General features: G+C 36.2%; 1 protein-coding gene across 2 annotated transcripts in view; it reads right to left on the reverse strand.

Moving 5' to 3' along the window:
• Nucleotides 1-21,142, reverse strand: part of PLPB (PAS/LOV protein B) — a 92,168-nt gene that overhangs the window by 36,723 nt on the left and 34,303 nt on the right. For both annotated transcript variants that reach the window (XM_089788650.1, XM_089788651.1), the window contains exons 5-7: nt 17,458-17,537; nt 17,164-17,219; nt 16,929-16,992 (exon numbers count right to left, since the gene is read on the reverse strand). In XM_089788650.1, the coding sequence (XP_089644776.1) occupies nt 16,929-16,992; nt 17,164-17,219; nt 17,458-17,537 (200 nt within the window). The remainder of the gene's footprint in view (nt 1-16,928; nt 16,993-17,163; nt 17,220-17,457; nt 17,538-21,142) is intronic.

The following is a 21,142-nucleotide window of genomic DNA, read 5'->3' on the forward strand; positions in this document are numbered from 1 at the left end:
CCGAGTGCTAGTATTTGCAAAGTCTTCATTCGCTAAGTATTCTGTGTCTAGTTCCAATTTGGGCCGACATTGCTCGCATTTAATTTTGGTATAGATAGTTAATATTGGTTGTGAGCCGACTTGTGGCTTCCCTATGTTCTAGAATGTTCTGTAAGTCGTTTTGGCAAGTATAAATAAGATGTTTAGGCTTAGAATTAGGGCAGATTTGGCGAAGTAGAGAGGAAAGAGAATAGAGAAATAATTGGAGATCCAAATTGGAAAGTGTGAATTTGAAGCTGGTTCTTAGATCTTGCATGTATTTTGTATCCAGCCGTAACCCAAAAGGCCTCACAGCTAGGCATGTATGCTGAAATTTCATGAATCTATAAAGTATCTTTGTTCTTCCACTCCTTGGTGTTGTTCCTTGTTTTGTTTCCACTGTGTTAACACTTGCAAGTTGGATTGGATTAGCTGGGTGTGCCTTTGGCCCTGGTCTTATCCCCTCCTACCTGCATCACATGTGCCTGTAAACACTAACCTTGTTGATACTACCACATACTGCCTAGTTCCCGAGTAATGTAACCAAGACCAAAACAAATACTTGCCTTCCTGAAAGCAAACTGCCATTACCAATCTAACACGTGGAGAACCTAATAAGGCTTGTCGAGCAGTTAGAGATGTGGTGTCCACGCCCAAAAACAGCTCTCAATTAATACAACTAATAACTCTCATTGTTGGAGGACATGTCAAGACATGACTTCTGTTGCATTCCAATCTAATGTCAAATATCAATCTTCTTGCAACCTTAGACGCCAAGAAAACTCACGACAAGTGATAAAAGGAACATTTGATTCTTTCAATTTGCTCCACCGCACAGGTAAGATATGAATTCATGCGACCAAGAATAAATCTTTGTATCGTTTCTCAAATACTCCTCTATTTTCCAAATCAATCCTATATAAGAGAAAAAACACTAAGGTTGCTCCCTTCACCATGACGAGCAAGAATGAATCACACGGAAGCTTGTCTCTATATACTATCGGGCTCCTGTTGTGATAAATGCTTGAAATCAATTCAAGGGGAAGATATTTTGAAATCCCGAGTTCAAAGATTGCATTTTCATTGTCGCAAAATAGTTTGTTACCCCCAGCTTTAGGGCATTCCATAGGCCTACAAAACGTTCGAGCTTCACTCGGATCACCATCTAAACCCTCGCACAAGAAATACTCTGAAGTTGCCTAAAAATTCTTCCCACCAGGAGCTCCTTTAACAATCTTTATTCTTTGGCCGGCCTTCCATGATTGTCCTCTCCTCCTTATCTTCTTAAGAACTCGTACCACTATAAAAGAACAGGTGTTTTCTTTTGTATGATATCATTAGTCAGCCTTGTCAGTTTCAACATAAGCGAATGCTCTATTAGCACCCTGTACTACTATTATTCCTAAAATCTCACCATCTGATAAGAGAAAGGACTGAGGAAAATTCAAATAAACCCCTCCTAAAATCTTTGATTAAAGCAATTTCCCCCTTTATATTTTGTAAAACCTCAGAGGCTGGCAGAAAAGCCGGCTCTGATACCACTGAAATATCACTAACCAAATATTTGCTGATTTCTTTCCCAAATAACATTCAAAACACACATATGTGAAGTTGCATAGTAAAAGCCAGTAATAGAAATACTAGAGAACATCCCCAATAGTTGTATATCCAGTTATTTCCTCAAAACCAACATTTAGAACTTAAACCATAGGTATATGTACTATGAACAGTAATAGATAAACAACAGATCTCCAATAGATATAAACCCGTCTTTTCAAAATAATGTTCCGGAATTCAAGCATATAACAGTGCATACAAACCAATAATATTAAACCCATCAAAATCTTTAACTTCTTAAAATACGTTATTGCATTATAAATAGCAATACAATAACCAACACTACGAATCCAATCCTTAAATACAAATTAACAGTCAAATTAGAATTCTAGAATAAGAACCTGTAAGCGCATGTGAAACACCTGAACTAATGTCTCCCAGGACAATGGGTTTGTGTCCACTGTCTGCCAAAACGAGGGGCTATGTCTTCAAACTAGCTGAAAGCTGAAGCTTTCTGAAAACTCTCACAAGAAAGAAGTCTGAATTGAATCATAAATCAAGCATGCCCTAGAATGAGCCTCCTTCCCCTTTTAATACACAAACTAAGACTCTTTGACTCACCTCTAGCTTTCATCCTATTCCCTTGTGACTCTTCAACTTCCCTTTAGCATTTCGTCTTATTCCTCCTTGACCTTTTGTCCTCTTTACAACATTAATTGACCTTTTAATAATTTGAGTCTATGCTCTCATAATCAATTTTAACATTATATAAAATAAGACTTCAATATTTCTAATGTCCCAAAAAGGGGATATTACGAAAATCCCTTAGGAATTTCTTATAAAATGTGGCTAATCCATGGAAACTTTTGGCATCAGCAATTGTCCTAGGGGTAGACCAAGGGAGAATGGCATTTACATTGCCTTTATCCATTTTCAAAGTACATTTGGAGATGACAAATACAAGGTAGCTGAGCTCCTCTTGTAGAAAGATACACTTGTACATGTTGTTCATCAGCTTCTTCTCATGTAATCTCCTTAACATGTCTAAATGCTCTTCTTTAGTTCTGCTAAAAATCAGAATGTCATCTAAATAAAATATCACAAAATTCCCTATAAAATCCTTGAGGACTTCATTCATGAGCCTCATAAATGTAGTTGGGGCATTAGACAACCCCCAAAGGGCCTCACTTTCCACTCATATAACCCTTCATTTGTCTTGAAGGCAGTTTTCCACTCATCACCAGGCTTAATTCTGATTTGATGGTATGCACTCTTCAAGTCAATCTTTGAGAAATATTTTGCACCCCCCAAACAATCAAGCAAGTCTTCTATTCTGGCATTAGTAATCTATACCTTATTGTGATCTTTTTGAGGGTTCTCGAGTCAGTACAAAGTCCCAAGTACCTTCTTTCTTTGGTGCCAAGGCCACAGGCACTGCACATGGGCTTAAACTTTTTCCAATCAGTCCCGAGTCAAGCAATTCTTGTATTTTCTTTGCCATCTCTTCATTCTGTCATGGGGTTAGCTTATAAGCTGCCTTGTTGGGTAATGTAGCCCCTGGTATGAGATCAATACAATGATTAATCTCCCTCATAGGTGGTAGACTCCTTGGCATCCCATCTGCAACTATGCCCTTATACCTTCCAAGTATGGAGGCTACTTCTTGATTTACCTCACTCTGCTCCACCTTTTATTTCTCTGTCTTCATTGTCATGCTCCCTTTATCTGACATTTTTTTATGTCTTTGTCTGTTCAACAGTAGCAGACTGTATACTGTCTTTGAGGATGGGCATCAATGCAAAATATAGCCACTTTTTACCTTTAATTTCCTTGAGAAACTCCTTGCCTTCCATTACCATGAGTTTGGCTTCTTTCCCTTTAGTTTCTTCTTGACCTCCTTTTGCCAGAGGTAACAACTCATTGACCTTTTCCATCCTTTATTATGGAATAGGTGTTTCCAACTCCATCATGTTGTGCCTTCAAGTCACATTGCCATCGACTCCCAAAGAGAAGACGACCTGCATCCATGTTCACCACATCAAACAACAATTTATAAGCTCCAATCTGAAACTCTACACATGCCTACACTTCTGCAAGAGTTTGTTGACCTTTATTGAGTCATGAGACCTTGTATGGATATGGGTGAGGTATTCTCCTTAATTTGAGCTTCTGTATCATTTTTAGGGAAACAAAATTTTCAGTTGACCCTGAATCAATAAAACTTTATATTCCTTACCTCCTGCTTTGAAATTTGTCCTAAAGATGGACTTACTTTGAGGCGGCTCCCTAGTTGTTGGTACTTTGAGGTGTGTTCTTCTCATAATGAGTGCCTCTCCTTGATCTAGATATCCATAGGAATTAGGGGTGTTACTGCTCTGGCAATCTGATTCTTGAGCTAGGTGAGTTCTCTCTCCATGAGAACTAGGTCCTACTTTCTCCGGGCATCTATTTTCCATGTGTCCCTCTTGATTGTAATTGAAATATTTGATTGGTCTTGATCCTCTACCTTGAGATCTGCCTCTGAAATTAGGCCTTCTTCCCCTTAAGGTAGCTCTGTTGTTATCAGTCCTGATTGGTTCTTGACTTTATTCTCCTTGGGATCCAAAATTTGATCCTCTTCCTCTAGATTGTCCCCTTCCTCTAAAGGGTTGTCTACCTCTGCCTCTACTATTTTGCTCCTGCATTCTCTTTACCTTCTCCTCTACCTTAAAGGCACACTGATAGCATTTGTTCACTGTAATAGGACTCAATAAATTCACTTCCTCTTGGATGTTCATTCTCAACTCATTCAAGTATCTTGCTACCTTGACACTTTTACTCTCCACTGTTTTGGTTCTGAGACACAGCTTTTGCAACTCCTATGTATAGGAACTGACATCCATTTCTTTTTGCACAAGATTTTGTCTTCTCTTATGCACGTGTATTTCATAATCTTCAGGTGCATAGGCCTCTTTCACCATTAAAATCATCTTCTTCCAAGTAGAAATCCTATTATTTCCTTCCTTGACTCTTTCCTTTTGTACAAAGTTCCACCAAATTAATACTGCTCCTCTCATCTTGGGTTTGGCCACCTTTAATTTATGAACTTCAGTAATTTCTTCACACTCAAAGTAGTTCTCGAATGCTCCAATCTAATCCATGCCTGCTTTTGCATCCATCTTACCACTAAAAATAGGTAATTTTGCATGCTCTCCTCCAACTCTTCCACCTATGGACTTCAAGGCATTGAAGATAGTTCTCTGATCCACAAGAATACCATCCTCTTCTTGTTCAAGGGTTTCAATAGTTCTCTGATCCTCAAGAATACTCTCCTCTTCTTGTTCAAGGGTTTCTTCCTCATCCCCATCTTCTCCCTTTGTCTCAGATGGTTTTTCTACTTCTTTCACCTTTTCTTCCAAATACTCCAACCCGTCCCTTAACCATTTATTCTCATTTTCTTGCTCTTGTACCTTCTTGGCAAATACTACATTTGTCGCCATATTATGAGTTTCACCCACAGACTCTATTTTGACATGTACTAAATTACTTTTTCCAAGAGATGTTGCCTTTCCTCTGATACCAAAAAAGATGCAGAGCCCTTTGGTACTCTCCTTAAGGGATCAATTCTACTCGAGGGATTCAACAAAAGACTTTATACATCAATGGACATACTTTTGAACAAGCTCACTATCCCAAATCTCATAAAGGTGAGTAATTACTCACTAAGGGTACTAACTTAGACAACAAGATGTTACCAAAACGTCAACTCACTCACTAACCACTAGGTGTCCCTAAGTAGGCTCTTCCCTCTATAAGCCCAAAACACAAATCAAAGCTCAAGAGACTCTATAACCTTGAGGAAGGTGATAATTCCATCAAAACAAAATGTTCCCACCATTGGATTAGGTTTCCCAACTCATTGTGTTATACTTGCTTCACAAAGGGTCTAAATTCCTTTAAGCCCTACCATCTCACTTTTTCACACTAAACTCTTAACATTTCTACAAGACTTGGGAAACTAATGGGTGTTCTGAATACCATTTTGGGACCTCTATCCAACCCCAAAGAATCAAACCCTAACAATCAAATCAAGGACCAAAACCTTTATGTCTTGCAGAGACCTAATAGGCCTAGTTAGGTCAGTTTTGTGAAGCAACTACTAGATAGAGATAAGACTTACCCAAAACAATACTTGGAATGTCTCAAGGACACCAAATACTTCTAAGTCATTATTAATTCTAAACATTAGGTGGCCACATGAAGATGTCCACCTAGAGCATCATTTTTCTACTATTTTCTTGCAGATACTTATAAAAGACCTTCACAATCTTGAAGTACATTGGCCAAGATTGAAATCCTCCAAGAGTCATTGAAAACCAACGCTCTTTAGGTCAGTTTTGTGAAGCAACTACTAGATAGAGATAAGACTTACCCAAAACAATACTTGGAACGTCTCAGAGACACCAAATACTTCTAAGTCCAAAGTGTGTGCTTCCATCTCAATACCCATTAAGAGTTATAATCATTATTAATTCTAAACATCAGGTGGCCACATGAAGATGTCCACCTAGAGCATCATTTTTCTACTATTTTCTTGCAAATACTGATAAAAGACCTTCACAATCTTGAAGTACATTGGCCAAGATTGAAATCCTCCAAGAGTCATTGAATACCAACGCTGAAACTCAACCTATGGCCATTTCTTTACAAAACCCTAGACATAGGTGTAAATTTAGACACGTCAGCACAAAAACTTCCTTATCTTATGAATCCTAGCACCTTAGAACTTCAAACTTAATGCAAATGAAAGCTAACTAAGCACTCTACCTTCTCCAATTGATTGCAGTCTTGAACCAATCCATACACATGCGTGGGGTAGCTCTGTTACATCAAATTTGCAGGAAAACGTTAGTTTTTTCATTACTCCTTCAATCTCCATACATGAACTCAACATATTTTGACATTTCCTTGACTTTATTCAAGCTCTATCACCCTCTAAACACCAATCTACTTGGTTTCCATCAATTACACATGACCATGACTGTTGGAATTCTAAGTTCCAACATCTTGCAAAAAGTGAGTACCAACATCTTGCAACTTTGCAAGATTGACAAGAAAAGTTGTCAATGCCAACATTTTTGGAGCTCGTTAGACAATTCAATCTTCAACCATGACTTAGACCTTCCTAGGGACTCAAAACACCTAAACCACCAAAATTTAACATCCAATGTCCCCAATTAATCATTTACCCAAGTTGGCTTATAGACATGCCAACATGGAAATGCCATTATAGATTAGGACTCATTGCTCAACAAAACAACTATATGACTTGATTGACTACCTTAAACTAACCTAGGGTCCCAATTGACCTTATCCTCTTCTTTACCTTTAGTGGTTGCCCCTGCACCAAAAGGATAGAATAGTCTAGCAGGTCTGTGTTCCTAGTAGTCAATCCTATAAACACTTTGTGCCTTCTAGTGACTTTGCATGCATGTGTGTGTGTGCTTCTCATGAATGGAACCGGGTTTGTTATCCATGAGAATGTTTGTGTGCAAAATCTATATGTCACCATAGGGTTTGTGTGGGTTTGTGCTCTTTGTCGATGGACAAGGGTCCCTTATCCATAAATAACCAAATCCTAGGGATGGACAAGGGTCTCTTATACCCGTTAGGGATTGGCTACAACAAAAATAAAAGTAAATGTATAAGTATAATACAAGGGAGGTCGTACGTATGCCCCCCACCTTAAGACGACTATGTATATATATGCGTCATAAGGAAGAGAATCAAGAATACTTTCATCAACAAGGAGATACCCTTAGATAACAATATATGTCACAACCTTAGCTAAGAGAGTGAACTCTTATAAGCTAAGAAAATAGATAATCATGAAAGGATATTTCTCTTATGAGGAGAGATCCTTGAAAGTAAGAGATCTTTTTGACAAGACATCTACCTTCAAGAAGAGCGTCTGAACAAGATATCATCTCCAAGAAAAAAGAGAAAAAAAAAACAAAAATACACCCATTTAGCCCACTATTGCTAGATGGAATAGGGATTCTTGATGGAGGATGACAAACTTTGTAGTGCATCATAAGGGAAAATGTTTATTACAAACATAGTTTGGTACGAACCATTGCACCAAAACCCTGAGGTGCTAGTAAAGGCCGCCCTCCAAGATCATAACATCCCACCATGCTCTGCAGTCCAAACTCTGGGCTGGATGTGCACCCGTACAATGGGCCCTCCCTTGGCTGTACGAGCCCCAGACGAACACTACAATGCCAGCGTTGCCACCTGCTTTGAGACTCAAACCTGGGTGAAGGCTCTGATACCACATGGTACGAACCATTGCACCAAAACCCCAAGGTGTTAGTGAAGGCTGCCCTCCAAGATCATAACAGAGTTTTGCAAATAAAGAATAGGTGATGATTAGGGACATACACCTCTTGTATGTAAGAAAGGATACAAAACAAGACAACAATTCCTTAAAGGAAAATAATGTCACAAGATAAACAAATGTCACTAAGGAAAGTAGATCCTTAAAACAAAAAAGGAATGTACAAGAAACCTTGCCCCCCAAGCGCAAAGGCAGGACACCTCATAGGATATATAATTCCCAACAACACAAGATGCTAGAAAAGATATCACATATGAAGTAAACAATACAGAAAGAATGATACTATAGATGTTTATTAAATGACAAACATACAAATCCAAGGCATGAAAATAGTTGGTGAAGCAATGACAATTATATCTTGCGTGAAACAAAGTATAACATGCCATAAAAAAGAATGTATCATAAAATAATGCAAAGTCATGGAGAAATGAAAAGGAAGACAGAAGGATGTCATGTTATACCTACTTAGTAGTCATCTCAAGTATACAAGATATGCACTTCCAAGTAAGGACATCATAGCATAAAAGAGAGAAACAAGAAAGAGATAATGGAATCTTCAGAGAAATGAGAACGAATATCCAATATATGCCTATGAGAATCTTTAATAACAAAGGCAAGCAAGTATAAGGTTGCAACCCAGGATATAAATATCCTTGTGCTAAACAACAAAATCATGCAAGAAAGAACATCAAACTATAAATGAATGCAAGTTCATATGGGATATTGGATGCATTGAAAAAAGAAAAGAAGAGGAAGGTCACATTATGCATCCCTAAGTGGTTCCCACTTATGCCAGACATGATTTTAATCAAATATAAGATTGCACTTGAGAGAAAGAAAAGATGTCATTATATAAAAGAAAGCAAGTCAACAGAGGGAGAAAATGGATCTTGTGATGTAGATAGAAGAGTGAAATAGGGCCCTTGTCCCCCAAGTGAGGAGACAAGAAAAAGGACTATTATATCACAAAGTAAGCTTGCATTGTCACATAATGAGAAGCAACATAATAGGAATATAGATGTATTAAGTAGAGTAATAATGAAAGAGATATCATTCGTCGTTGCAACTCATTTGAAGCATACCACAATCAATGAATTTTTGAATTTTACATTGCAAATGATAAAATTCACTAGTCTTATAGCTATGAATTTGATGAAACATACAAATGTTAGCATTGTGTTGTTCAGAGGGTTGGAAACCTAGATGTTTAGAGGGAATGTTGGACATACTAGAATAGTATTTAGGTGGTAGTAGATTAAGAGAGAACTATTCAATATCCATACACTCATCAAACAAAGGTATTTCATTTCCAAATCCAAGGATCTCAATCATGCTATAGAATATTGGTATGAAATCCAAAGTTCCTCAATCATCTTGAAGAGTTGATGTGCTAACTATTTGTATTGGAGAAAGGTTGGGAGAAGGAAATGGAGATGGAATAGGGTCAGTTTGATAAGAAGCCTTACGCTCCAAGATTAAATCTGCGAAAAGGTCATCATGGTCATCATTTTCAACAAGCCCCAATTTGATTTGAGATTTATCTTAAATAGTATTGGACAAAAAAGAAAAAGCATCAAGTGTTTGATCCTCTACTTCTAAGATACTCTTAGGAGAAGGACAAACATAAGTCATCAAGGCCTATGCATAAAAGAAATATTAATGAAACTCATAGGAAGTGGTTGTTTATGAGTTGAAAGAATCATATTATCATCCACTTGTATCAAGGTGGCTTCATGAGGGAGGGAATAATCCATATCCTTATCCAAGGGTTCATTCCAAATAGGAGAATCATCATAGGAAAGAATATTGTGTTGAAAAATGGACATTTTAGGAGAGGAATAATAATGATAAAAAATGGCTTCATGGAGTAGAGAATAATCAATATCTCTATTTAATTGTTCATCCCAAATAGAAGAATCACCAAGGGTAGGAACATCTATATGAATAAAGCACATTGTAGAAGAGGCATAATCATGACTTACTAAAGCTTGATCCCTAAAGGTAAGGGGATGAGAGTAAGTATTCATCTCTTGCACCAAAATGTCCATATAAGGAGATGCATCTAAGGAGAAGGATCAACATCATCTTTCAAAGTGTTGCCCTTTGGAGGAAGATGCTTTGAAGAAATAGACTCTTCTTGCACCAATATGATTTCATATGTGGGATTGGTAGGGCAAACAATATGGTAATCAATGAAAGGAAAAACTAAATTGCCATCATATGAATGAAACAAAATGCCATGAAGGTCATGAAGAAAACTTGAAATTGAACAAGCAAATGAAGATAAAAACTATATTGAAAATGAAATGCAATGACTGAAATATATTTGTATTTTGGAGTTGTTTTAAACAAAATGCAATGCAATATAAGAATGAACTAGATGTAGGATGCAAATTTTGTTGTATTTTTCACAATGCAAATATAGTTACTTAAACAATGAAATTGATGAAAGTAAAACCAATAGACTTAGATGCAAAGTAGTGAAAATGTTAAAATGAAAAAGATCTAACTATCAAATCAAAAGGTATGAAGCATGAAAGTGACGGGTTCACCAAAATGTAATGTGTAAAAAGGGATACACATACAAATATAGTAGGAAAACCAAGATTCCTCTACAAAAGAGATCTGATTAGCACAAGGGAGAGTACTAATGCATATCTTCTCAATCTAGAAGTCCCTTGGATTTTATTTAATCATCCTTTCTCTAAGAGAAGGAATCGTCATGTAATGAAAAATGATGAAAGTAAATGCTATGCAACGGAAAAGGGGAGAGCTATGCTTACTAAGATGCTAAGCTGAAATGGGTTATCAAACTGTAACAAAAACAAAAACTAAGCTAGATCTAGACTCTCAGACCTGAATCTACGAACCCTACGAATCTAGAGGTCTCAAGTAAAAGGCCAATCTAGAGGGTCAAGGATGAGATGGATAGGGTAAAGGTCGAAGTCGACCTGGACCCAAGAAGTTGTCTTGGACCTTCTCTACACCAATTTTCTAAAATCTGAAAACTTGACAAAAAGTAAAACCCTAACTTTGCAATCTTGAATCTACAACTCCAAAACTTGTACCTACACAAAAGAAAAACGGAATTTTGTTGGTGGGGAGGGGCTTGCCTCAATCAAGCTCTGGTTTAGGAATTAACCTTGAATTGAAATAAAGGAAACGATAGCATGTAGCAAAAGTAAATCTAACAATAGAGAATATCATATCATGTTTGATATGTGATCAAATGTATTAATGGAATAGCTTGACCAAAACCAAAAGAAAATCATGAAAGACAAAACCTCAAGTATGAAGATGCTTGTAATTCATCTCAATGATGGATTGATGAATGCATGAAAGTAGAATCTCCTTCTTACTGGCCAACTGCACTATCTCCAATGAAGAAAGAGGCTAGATCTAAGAGAGGAAACACATGATGGACGAAGGTCTTGAATACTTGGATGAATGAATAAGAATGCCTTGCTTGCTTGCTTGCTTGAAAAATCCTTGAATGCACCTTGAGAGCTTGAGCATAGATTTCTTATAATGATCATAGATTGTCAAATGAAGTGAGTAAGCCTCCTTTAAATCGATTTTAAGCATCAAAATCAGAAGGATGGACTGTACAAGGTGGGAAAAAAAGATAACACTCCCATTTGACCCGAGAACCAATGAAAATTGGCCTGCTAGGTAAAGATTGATGTTGACCCTTACTGCAAGGGTATAGTTTGACCTCAACTGTTACCCAAGATAGTAGTCGATCTTGACCTCTACCTGAAGATGTACACTCCAAGGTAAGATGCTTACGGGTCAAAGCAATTTAATTGGTCTAAGGAAAAATGATAATAGATGCGGGAAAATTAGTCAAAAATGAACTTTAAGCCTAATTTTTTAGATTGGGGATAGAGGTACCATGCATAGAAATTAATGCCAACTTAGAGTTTTGAGTAAGATTGTGAGAGAGAAAATGACCTTGATTTGAAATATAAAATGCAATAGGAGATCCAAAACACACCAAAAAACACTAAGGAGGGCTAAAAGGTCTTGCAAAGAAAATGTACACTTTTTAAGATGGTACAACATTTATGCTTCTTCTCTTGTTGACTTTTGGAGAAGTTTAAGGAGGCCTTCAACTAGGCGCTCTTTTGTGGCTTGGCCTATTGGACCCTCATCTATCATTTGGCAAATTTTGGCTTGAGTAAAGTCATAGGGTCTTCTAAGGTAGGAGTTGGAAATACAACAACTTTGGAGTTGGATGTTTGTGAGGTGTCTTCCCCCTTAGATCTTTAAGGAGTTAAAATGATGTAGGGTTTAGGCTTTTTGTGTTTGGTTCTATGCCCTCTTTGACCTGTCAAAGGGATAGTCCCATTAAGAAACCCAAAGACAAGGTAAGTCATTGCCTCCCCCTTAAAGGCTGCTCAAGATTAATACAAACAAGTTGTTTAGAAGAAATACTAGACATGCTAAGAATGGAGTTGGAAGAGACAGTTGTAGCACTATTCTTTTTGTCTTCTTCATCTATAAGTGAAACTAGAACAATACACTTATGGAGGATCTTGCTCTTCTTTATGCTCTAGAATGGGGTTGTTTTCTTGGTTCATGTTAACCATTTTAGCTCTCCTTGCTAAAATGCCAATATTGCCAATCTCACGAATATCCAGGGTAATGGCCATGATCCCATTCATTTATTGCCAAGCAAGCCAATGGCGATGCGAAAAAAATATTTGACTTTTCTTTTATACATCCCTAAGCCTTAGGAAATTATGTCAATGGAGGCTTTCTAAGTCACGACGATGTGAAAATCCCTTTTTGCTCGATCACAAGGAGTTAAGGTTTAACCTTCAGGGGAGCTGCGACAGTGCGAGGCAATCAAATTCACAACCAGTCGCATCATTGCAGTTAACTTCAAGCTTAGGCGGAGATAGGCTATGATCGTGCGAAGTCTAACACAAGTAGTCAAGTTTCATGTGTTATCGCATAGTCACGGAGGGTCAAGGCTAACCCAAGGTTAGGGTGGCGACATAGCAATTGCTTTGATCGCTAGCTTGCAGGGTTAAACATCAAAGTTAATAGTTAAGTTGCGATAGCGTGATGGTGGTTAGTCTAATGGTTTCGCATGATCGCAATGGTTAGATGAAAGAAGCAAACAACAGTCACGATAGAGCCATCATGGTTAAAGGCAACACAAGCAATGAAGTTTACAACGATCATAGGGTTGCAAACATTTGATGCCAACCTTGGTATCAAGCTGCAAAAGGGCGACAAAGGCAAGATAACTAATTCGCACTGTCGCACAGTTAGAAGACTATTAAGTCTAAACCGCGGAGATGGTGCAAAGGGCCAATCTCATATCAATCGCAAGGTCATAACGGTTAAGGAGATAAAGTGGAAACAAGTTGCGAAGCCGCAAACAAGCGCAGACCTAGGTCAACGAACGAATAGATGAATGTTGGCGACGTGGCAGAATGTTTCGATGACATTGAGACACGTGGCAAGTTTGACAGCTGAATTGATGATATATTTGATCTAGCACATCAAAACACTATCAGAGGCAACTCTTTAATGGCGAACCAATTCCTTGATCGTCTGCAACTACTTTTTTGATGATCTCCATGCATGTTGATACAAAGGACATTCCCTCACCGCTCTAAGTTAGCTATTTATTTGGCTATGCAGTTATGGTCATCATTTCTATCTCTTCAGGGCTCAATTTGCACACAAAGATTAGATTTTCTGCATGGAGACGTGCATCTGATTGGATTTCCCTTCTGATTCTCAGTTATTGCTCTCCTCTGTAATCCACTGTAATCCAACTCCACTTGGTTGGAGTTTGAACTCAATGTAGCATCAGAGTTATGCCTAAACTCTATAAAAGGCAGTTGTAAATATTTGTTAAGGGTTCTTCCCTGTTCTATCATGTTTACTTGCAATAGCCTTCTGCTCTACAACTGTATTCTTTGCTTTCCATTAATGAGAATGAAATAGAAAATTAATTGTTGTGTCTTTATGTGTCTAAGACATCTATGCTAGTTGATGTACGTGACTAAATGGTCAGTTAAACGAATATTTGACATCCACTTGAATGTATTTTACTTTTGATCATGTATAAATTTCACATTGTATCTCAATGCTTTTTATTAATGAGAATGAAATTGCTAACTAATTATTTTCTATTCACCATGAGTAAATATGCAGTAGCAAAATTCGCCAAGTACTTGCAAAAAACACTAAGTATTCACAAGCCAATTCACTAGGTGAGTCACCCAAGAAATTGTCACAAGTTTTTGAAAAACTCGAGGCATTTTCTACTTGAAATAATCACAAGTAAATGCAAAAAATTGTGATTTTCCTTGAAAATCTTGTTCAAATTTATAAAATTTAGTTTTTCTTGCCTATAGTTAAAAAAACATGATTTTTATGGGTGATGATCTTCAATCCTCTCTCACATGTAACACCTTTTGCAGCTTATCATTGCTACCCCTCAAATCCATTAGGATCTTCACTCCCAAACCTACACTAGTTATTGGGGTCCCTTGTCCTCTAAACACTAATGTCGATTCGTATTTATGATGGAAATTAGTGATATGCTCAACAAATTTAGTAATATGTATGTTTTTGAAGAATATTTCTAAAAATTTATGCATTTTAAAATGTTCAACAAATTCACCAAGTAATTGCCAGTATTTTGGTAAGTCCTCAGTTCTCAAAACTTTTTGAGTCAGACAAGTCATTGTTTTGTCCAAAATTTTCAACTATGGATACTGATATGGTTGGTTCTACCATGAACTAAGAGATACGAACACAATCTCTATAATAAGAAGATAGGAAAGAACATCCTAGCTGATTTATTTAAATAGAACAATGGGGGATCTGGATTCAAGAATACAAAATTACTATGTGTGTGGATCCTTCCAAATCAAATGAGAATGGCTTAGTCACATCAATCATTGTTGTTTTGATATAGAGGGCACCAAACAGATTGTGTTCACAATAAGCCTAAAAAACTATTGAACATGCACCAACATATGGATGCCAGTCAAGTGAAGAGTAATTTCTGGAAGAATCATTTTGTAGAACAGCACTTGTGTCTTGAATGAATGGCACTAATGTCTTAGAGGGAACCAAAAACAACGTGTTCACAATAAGCCTGAAAAACTATTGAACATGCACCAATCAAAGGATGCCAGTCAACTGAAGGGTATTTGCTGGAAGAATCATTTTGTAGAAGAGGACTTGTGTGTTGAATGAATGGCACTAATGTCTTACAAAGTCTGTGGTCTTGAGTAAGCCCCATTATGCTAAAATTGGATCCTACATATAAGATGGATTGATTTAAAAGAAGGAAGAATAGCATGATCATATCAATAAGATAACAAATAAAATGATATGAACTTATAATAAGAATATTTGAGTTTAAAAAGACAGCTAATTACTCAAGGAGAGGACTGGTAATTGACTAATCAATTGTAATAGAAGGCTAACTAGATAGGTAGAAGGATCAATCGAGCAAATGTGTTATTACCGTAAAACACAACATTACAATACCCATTACCTTACCACCCCTCACATTTATTCATAACTTCTTATGGGTGAATGATTGACCCAACCATTCTTCCACTCACATCATAAGGTTTTATGGAAGGAAAGAACAGAGCTTGCAGTACGTCAGAGAGTAAAAGCATCTATTTTAATGTTTTATCCCCTAATTGAAGTAGTACTGAAGAACCATCTATTGTATTTTTTATTATTCCCATCAGGAATACAAATTAGACATTTATCCATGATTCTATCATGCACAATGCCATCTTAAAATGATCAAGTGTGATATAACATTATTTATGCATGTGTGTTTATTGTTTAACCTCTTACATTATGTTACAGTTTAATGTTTTGTCAGATCATATTTGTCAACAGAAATGGTTCCAGGTTCCTTGAAAAGCTACAGATAATGTTTTCCAGCTGAGCCGAATTCCTTTTGAGAGTATATATAATGGTGCCCAATCCAAAATTGAGAAAAGAGGTCAAGAAACATTAAAAGTGCTTTATCTTTTAGACTGCACATGCTCCTGGTAAAATTATGATATATAACATTAAGCAGCAGTTAAAACACTATTTTCTGATTATGATTATGATTTATCCAATGGTTTTACTGAGTGTGTCCTATATTAAAGATATAAGTACTTAAAGATGTTTCAATGCAATAAATTGAGTTAATATCTTCCAAAAAGTAGTGATCTTACTAAAAGTGATAAGTGAATGGTACCTTCCTAAAAGAAACACAAATTCCTAGGGTCTGGAAATTCAGTTCCATAGCCAGCATAATGCATGAATAGTCCAACTATACTAAGACCTAGATGATGATTAACATCTTCTACTAAGATATGTCACAAAAACCAAAAGCATTAGTGAGATATTTTTTATGAGAACAAAAGGGATGCTGATTTTTTTGAATAACAGAAGAGTCGTGTGGCCCTAGTAAATCTGATAAGTGAATGGTACCTTCCTAAAAGAAACACAAATTCTTAGGGCCTAGAAGTTCAGTTTCACAGTCATTGTAATGCATGACTAGTCCAACTATACTTAGAACTATATGATGATTAACATGAATTTTCTTCTACTAAGATACATCACAAAACCAAAAGCATTAGCAAGATTCTTTTTTAAGACAAAAGGGATACTGAGTTTCTTATAACAACAGAAGCCTAGTGTGGCCCTAGTAAATGTGATAAGTGAACAGTATCATCCTAAAAGAACACAGATACTTAGGGCCTGGAAACTCAGTTCCATAGCCGCCATAATGCATGACTAGAGAAGCTATACTAAGAACTATATGATGATTAAAATGAATTTTCTTCACCTAAGATAACTCTCAAAACCAAAATCATTAGTGAGATTTTCTTTTGGTAACAGAAGGACACCAGACAAGCTGATATACAAAAAAAAATTTATCAACAAAATTAAAAGACTTGAAATCCACGTGACTATATATTACCTTTCCAGATGCATTTCGAACAGGTGCTGTATGCAAATGATTCCAGAATGGACTGCCATCCTTCCTGGGATGATAAGAACACATAGTGGTCAAAGATGTTTCTAAACTATAGACACATTCTATAACATAATAAATATGATTAATAGTAAAGTTCTAGCCACTTTATAAGTTCTTAAGATACTCTCTTTTGTTTGCTCCCCAAAGAAGGCTTTCCAACTTTCAAAGACAAATGTACCTATAATTTAGGATGCGCACCGTACAAGATTGCTCTAATTCAATACTTTGTCGTATCTGCAAGTAATTTTCATATATATAATCAAAATACTTTAAAAACTGTCACATGCTTTTAACTGATTTAGGGAAAATTTCAAAATAACTAGAGCAGCATAACCACAAATCAATGGAGAAAAGCATAAAGCAACAGAAAACATTAAATCAACCAATGCAATGTCTTATACATAAAGCACTGAAAATTCAATTCATGTGAGGAAACAATTGAATAAATTGATATATAAGGCAAGAAACACACTTTTGTTATGTGTGCTTGGTTTGTGTCTTGGCCCTGTAAAAATCTGCAATTCTTCCCCAATACTTCGTCTCTAGAATAGCCTGCAACGTATTTAACAGTTTATAATCAGCTTATGTTCTATCCACAATTCTTCAATTCTAGGATGTTCTTCCAAGAAATGCCAGTTGATCTAAATTATTTTAAGAAAATTCTCCATACCCAATAATCTATCTTGGTTACACATTGAAAGATTTCCAAAAATTAAGCAGGTTATTTTTTAAGCAGAAAGCACAATGCAAAACTCATAATCCACATGGCATAGCAATTTAAAAATGATACAGTTACATACACGCACACAAACACGATAGCACAAAGATGGACTTTAACATGGAACAATTACACACCGTCAAGCACGCACACAAAAATGTTACAAAATATGGACTTTCATATACAAGAATTAAGGCCATAAACCAGAAACAAGGTCATAAAATATAGACTTTCACACAAAGATATGAAATGTCACAAAATATGGACCTTGAATATGGTGAATACCCCCCCACCCCGAACACATGTTCATGCAGATGCAAAAATGTCAGAAATTATAGACTTTCACACACACAAAATGTCAGAAAATATGCATTTCGAACATAGTAGTTTTGAAGTCAAAAACTATCTCACGCAAATTCAACAACATGAAATTCAAACTCTTAACTAGATGGACTAAGCATTATACAATTAAGGTCAACCGTCAAATAGACACAAAATTCAAAAAACTATGGACTTTAACCATGATAGAATTAATATTAAGTATAATAACACAGATAAATAAAAATTCTTACCTAGATGGATTCTAAACATGTTAAAATTGAGGTTGAATATAATCTCAGATACACTAATTATTTATGCATGTGCACTTCAGAAATTCACCAAACTATGACTATCCAATTCTTACCTCGATGGTCTTTAAACATGGTACAATTAAGATTACACACTAAAAAAGAATCAACTAAATATGAAGTTCAAACTCTTGACTACATGGACTTTAACCAGGGTATAATTAAGGATATAAATATTAACACAATCTACAATGAGGGCATAATGCACTTAGATGATATTTCAATAGGATTGCAGCAACCCCAAGTCCATACGATGAATCGCATGGTAATATGCTAATAAACATAGATTATAATAGTAATTTGTGAATAGAATTTGCACAAGCAATCAAACACACAGTTAGATATTCAAGGAGACTTCCAGCATCATAAATTGCCCCTATAAAGTTTGCATATTGTCTAGAACATAAACCATGGTTTACATCATGCCATATTTTAAGGAAAAGAGAAACGTTTCAACAAGAAAATAATCAGTAAAGACATAAGTGAATTACCAATTACACTATGTAATACAAATAACTTAAGCGCTTGGATAAGGTAATGGACGTAATAATTTTAATACAACAGTATATGGTGCCTTTGCGATAATAATTGCATACTTGCATATGTATGTATGTAAGTAAATTGCAAAGATCAATAATTCTCCAAGTTTGAACGATGGAGATGGGGGAATATGTGGCTGATTTTTGGGAGAAAAAAAAATTGTCCAAATTTTAGTGGGGAACAGCAGCAGAACTACCACTAAGATCATATGTAAAATTAATAAGTGAGCAACAAGCTCAGGAATTAGAATAATCATTTGATTGACATCTCAAAACTGCTCCTGTTTTCTTTCCGGTTCCCATTCATCCATTTTGCTCTTACTCTTCTCTTTCACGGAATGCAAAACAATGATAGCAACATTACCAAAAAGTCTAAATTGTATTTTATATAGGGGTGCCAAATTTTTTGACTAAAGATAAACCGATTAAGGGGTAGGCCTTTATAACTTTTATGAAATCAATGAAATTGTGAAAATATTATTGAATGTTTATTTATGCAGGGCATATTTGCAATTCATGTTTCTTGTTATGTAAATTGTCAAACTAAAAGCTGTAAGACTTTCAAGTCAAAACAGTTTCTTCAGCATAAGAATTGTAGAGAAGAAAAAGAAAATATACCAATGCCTCCAACTGACCAAATTATGTCAATGGGACTCAAAAGTACATCCAATTGCAATAGGAATATACCAAGGCAAAACAATCCCTATAACAATGTAAACATGACTGCATGAGGTAAAACCTAGCCATTATATCCATGTAGCAGTCAGATTTCCATCCAAGAGACAGCACATCCAAACTTGCAGGAGGTTCCATCCAGGGCCAAAGAAATGAAACCAACATTGTTACATGTCTACATCAAAGCTAGAAGCAAAAAGAGAAACAACAAAATCTTCATCCACCACCAAGATGAGGCAATACAAAATGTGATTATTTTCTTATCTAACATCTCTAAACACCCAAATGAATCAGATCTCGGAAAGTACAATTATGTCCCTCCCCAAGGCCCATGTGAATGAAGAGAGATAACCTTCAACAATGAGTAGAAGCACATCCAAAATGCATGGTATTAAGTGTGAGGTGAATGGAATACACAAATGGCACAGCTTTCAGGAGACCAATATCAATACCGGTACGTCTGTTGTTGGAAAATAGGAGATGGGGGTATACTTGGAGATGTCATTCTTGTTTATATAATTTCTTCATTTCTTAACATTAAAATATAGGCAAAACCACATCTACCACTTCAAATCTGCTTTAAATCTTCAAACCAATAGAATTTTACCTACCAAAAACAGTTTGTGAATCAGTCAAAACTGATGTTTTTATTTTTACCTAGAAACTTACGGAAACATGGGGGAGATGTTTCTCAGAAGCAAGGATATCTGGAAATGCATTTTTAGTACAAGAAATGTGTCCCAAACCCTATGACACATCCAAGGGTTTGGAGTCGCATCTCCACACAACACAAACAAACAACAAGATGTAGAAAAGCACTAGCAATATCCAAAAGATACTTTATGCCCATAATTGGGGAAGAAACCTTGTTTGCAAGAGAAATCTAGGCAACATGATGTCATGTGATAAGACTAGGTGTTGTAAACTTTGCAAAACATAATTATTGTAATGTGCTGTGAATCATGTGATATTTGGGCCCTCAAGGAATGTTATGGTAAATCAATGTTGTATTAAACAGAGGAGATGAAAGCTCCTTATACAGATTTACAAAGACAACATTTCTAAAAGAAACAATAGTGAGCTAAAGACGAAAAATAGAAACTACCAAATAAACTAAAAAATAACTAAGATGACAATTAACGAAACATTACAATATTCTAATACCATCCTTTAATGGTCATCATCTTACCACCCCACAAAAGATTGTCAATGTCTTGTGGTTATAAAATCTTCAAAACATTTTATTTCTGCTGAGACCTTCCCTAGCTCTACATAATGTTAATGACCAAGAGTAGCCAAAATCCATCTAGAAAAATAGAGAAGCGTGTCGCCTTCTTCAAAATGCTCTACAACGAGAGACAAGAGTTTGTCACTAACTCTACCACTAAATAGAGCCCACCACTAACCCTCCCATAATCAACAAAACTTATAACCAAAAATCATCACAAAATGTCCAACCTGATGTTGGATAACAAAGTCCACCACCCCCCCCCAAACACTACAGCCAAAGGTACACACCAAGAACAACTGTCGTGATTTTCAGGAAAAATTGGCAAACCCTTCAAATGTTACACAGAAGAGCACAATGACCCGAGA

The sequence above is a fragment of the Cupressus sempervirens genome, chromosome 6 (genome assembly GCF_028749045.1).
Source record: "Cupressus sempervirens isolate cs-2001-9-10 chromosome 6, ASM2874904v1, whole genome shotgun sequence".
NCBI classification, from domain to species: domain Eukaryota; kingdom Viridiplantae; phylum Streptophyta; class Pinopsida; order Cupressales; family Cupressaceae; genus Cupressus; species Cupressus sempervirens.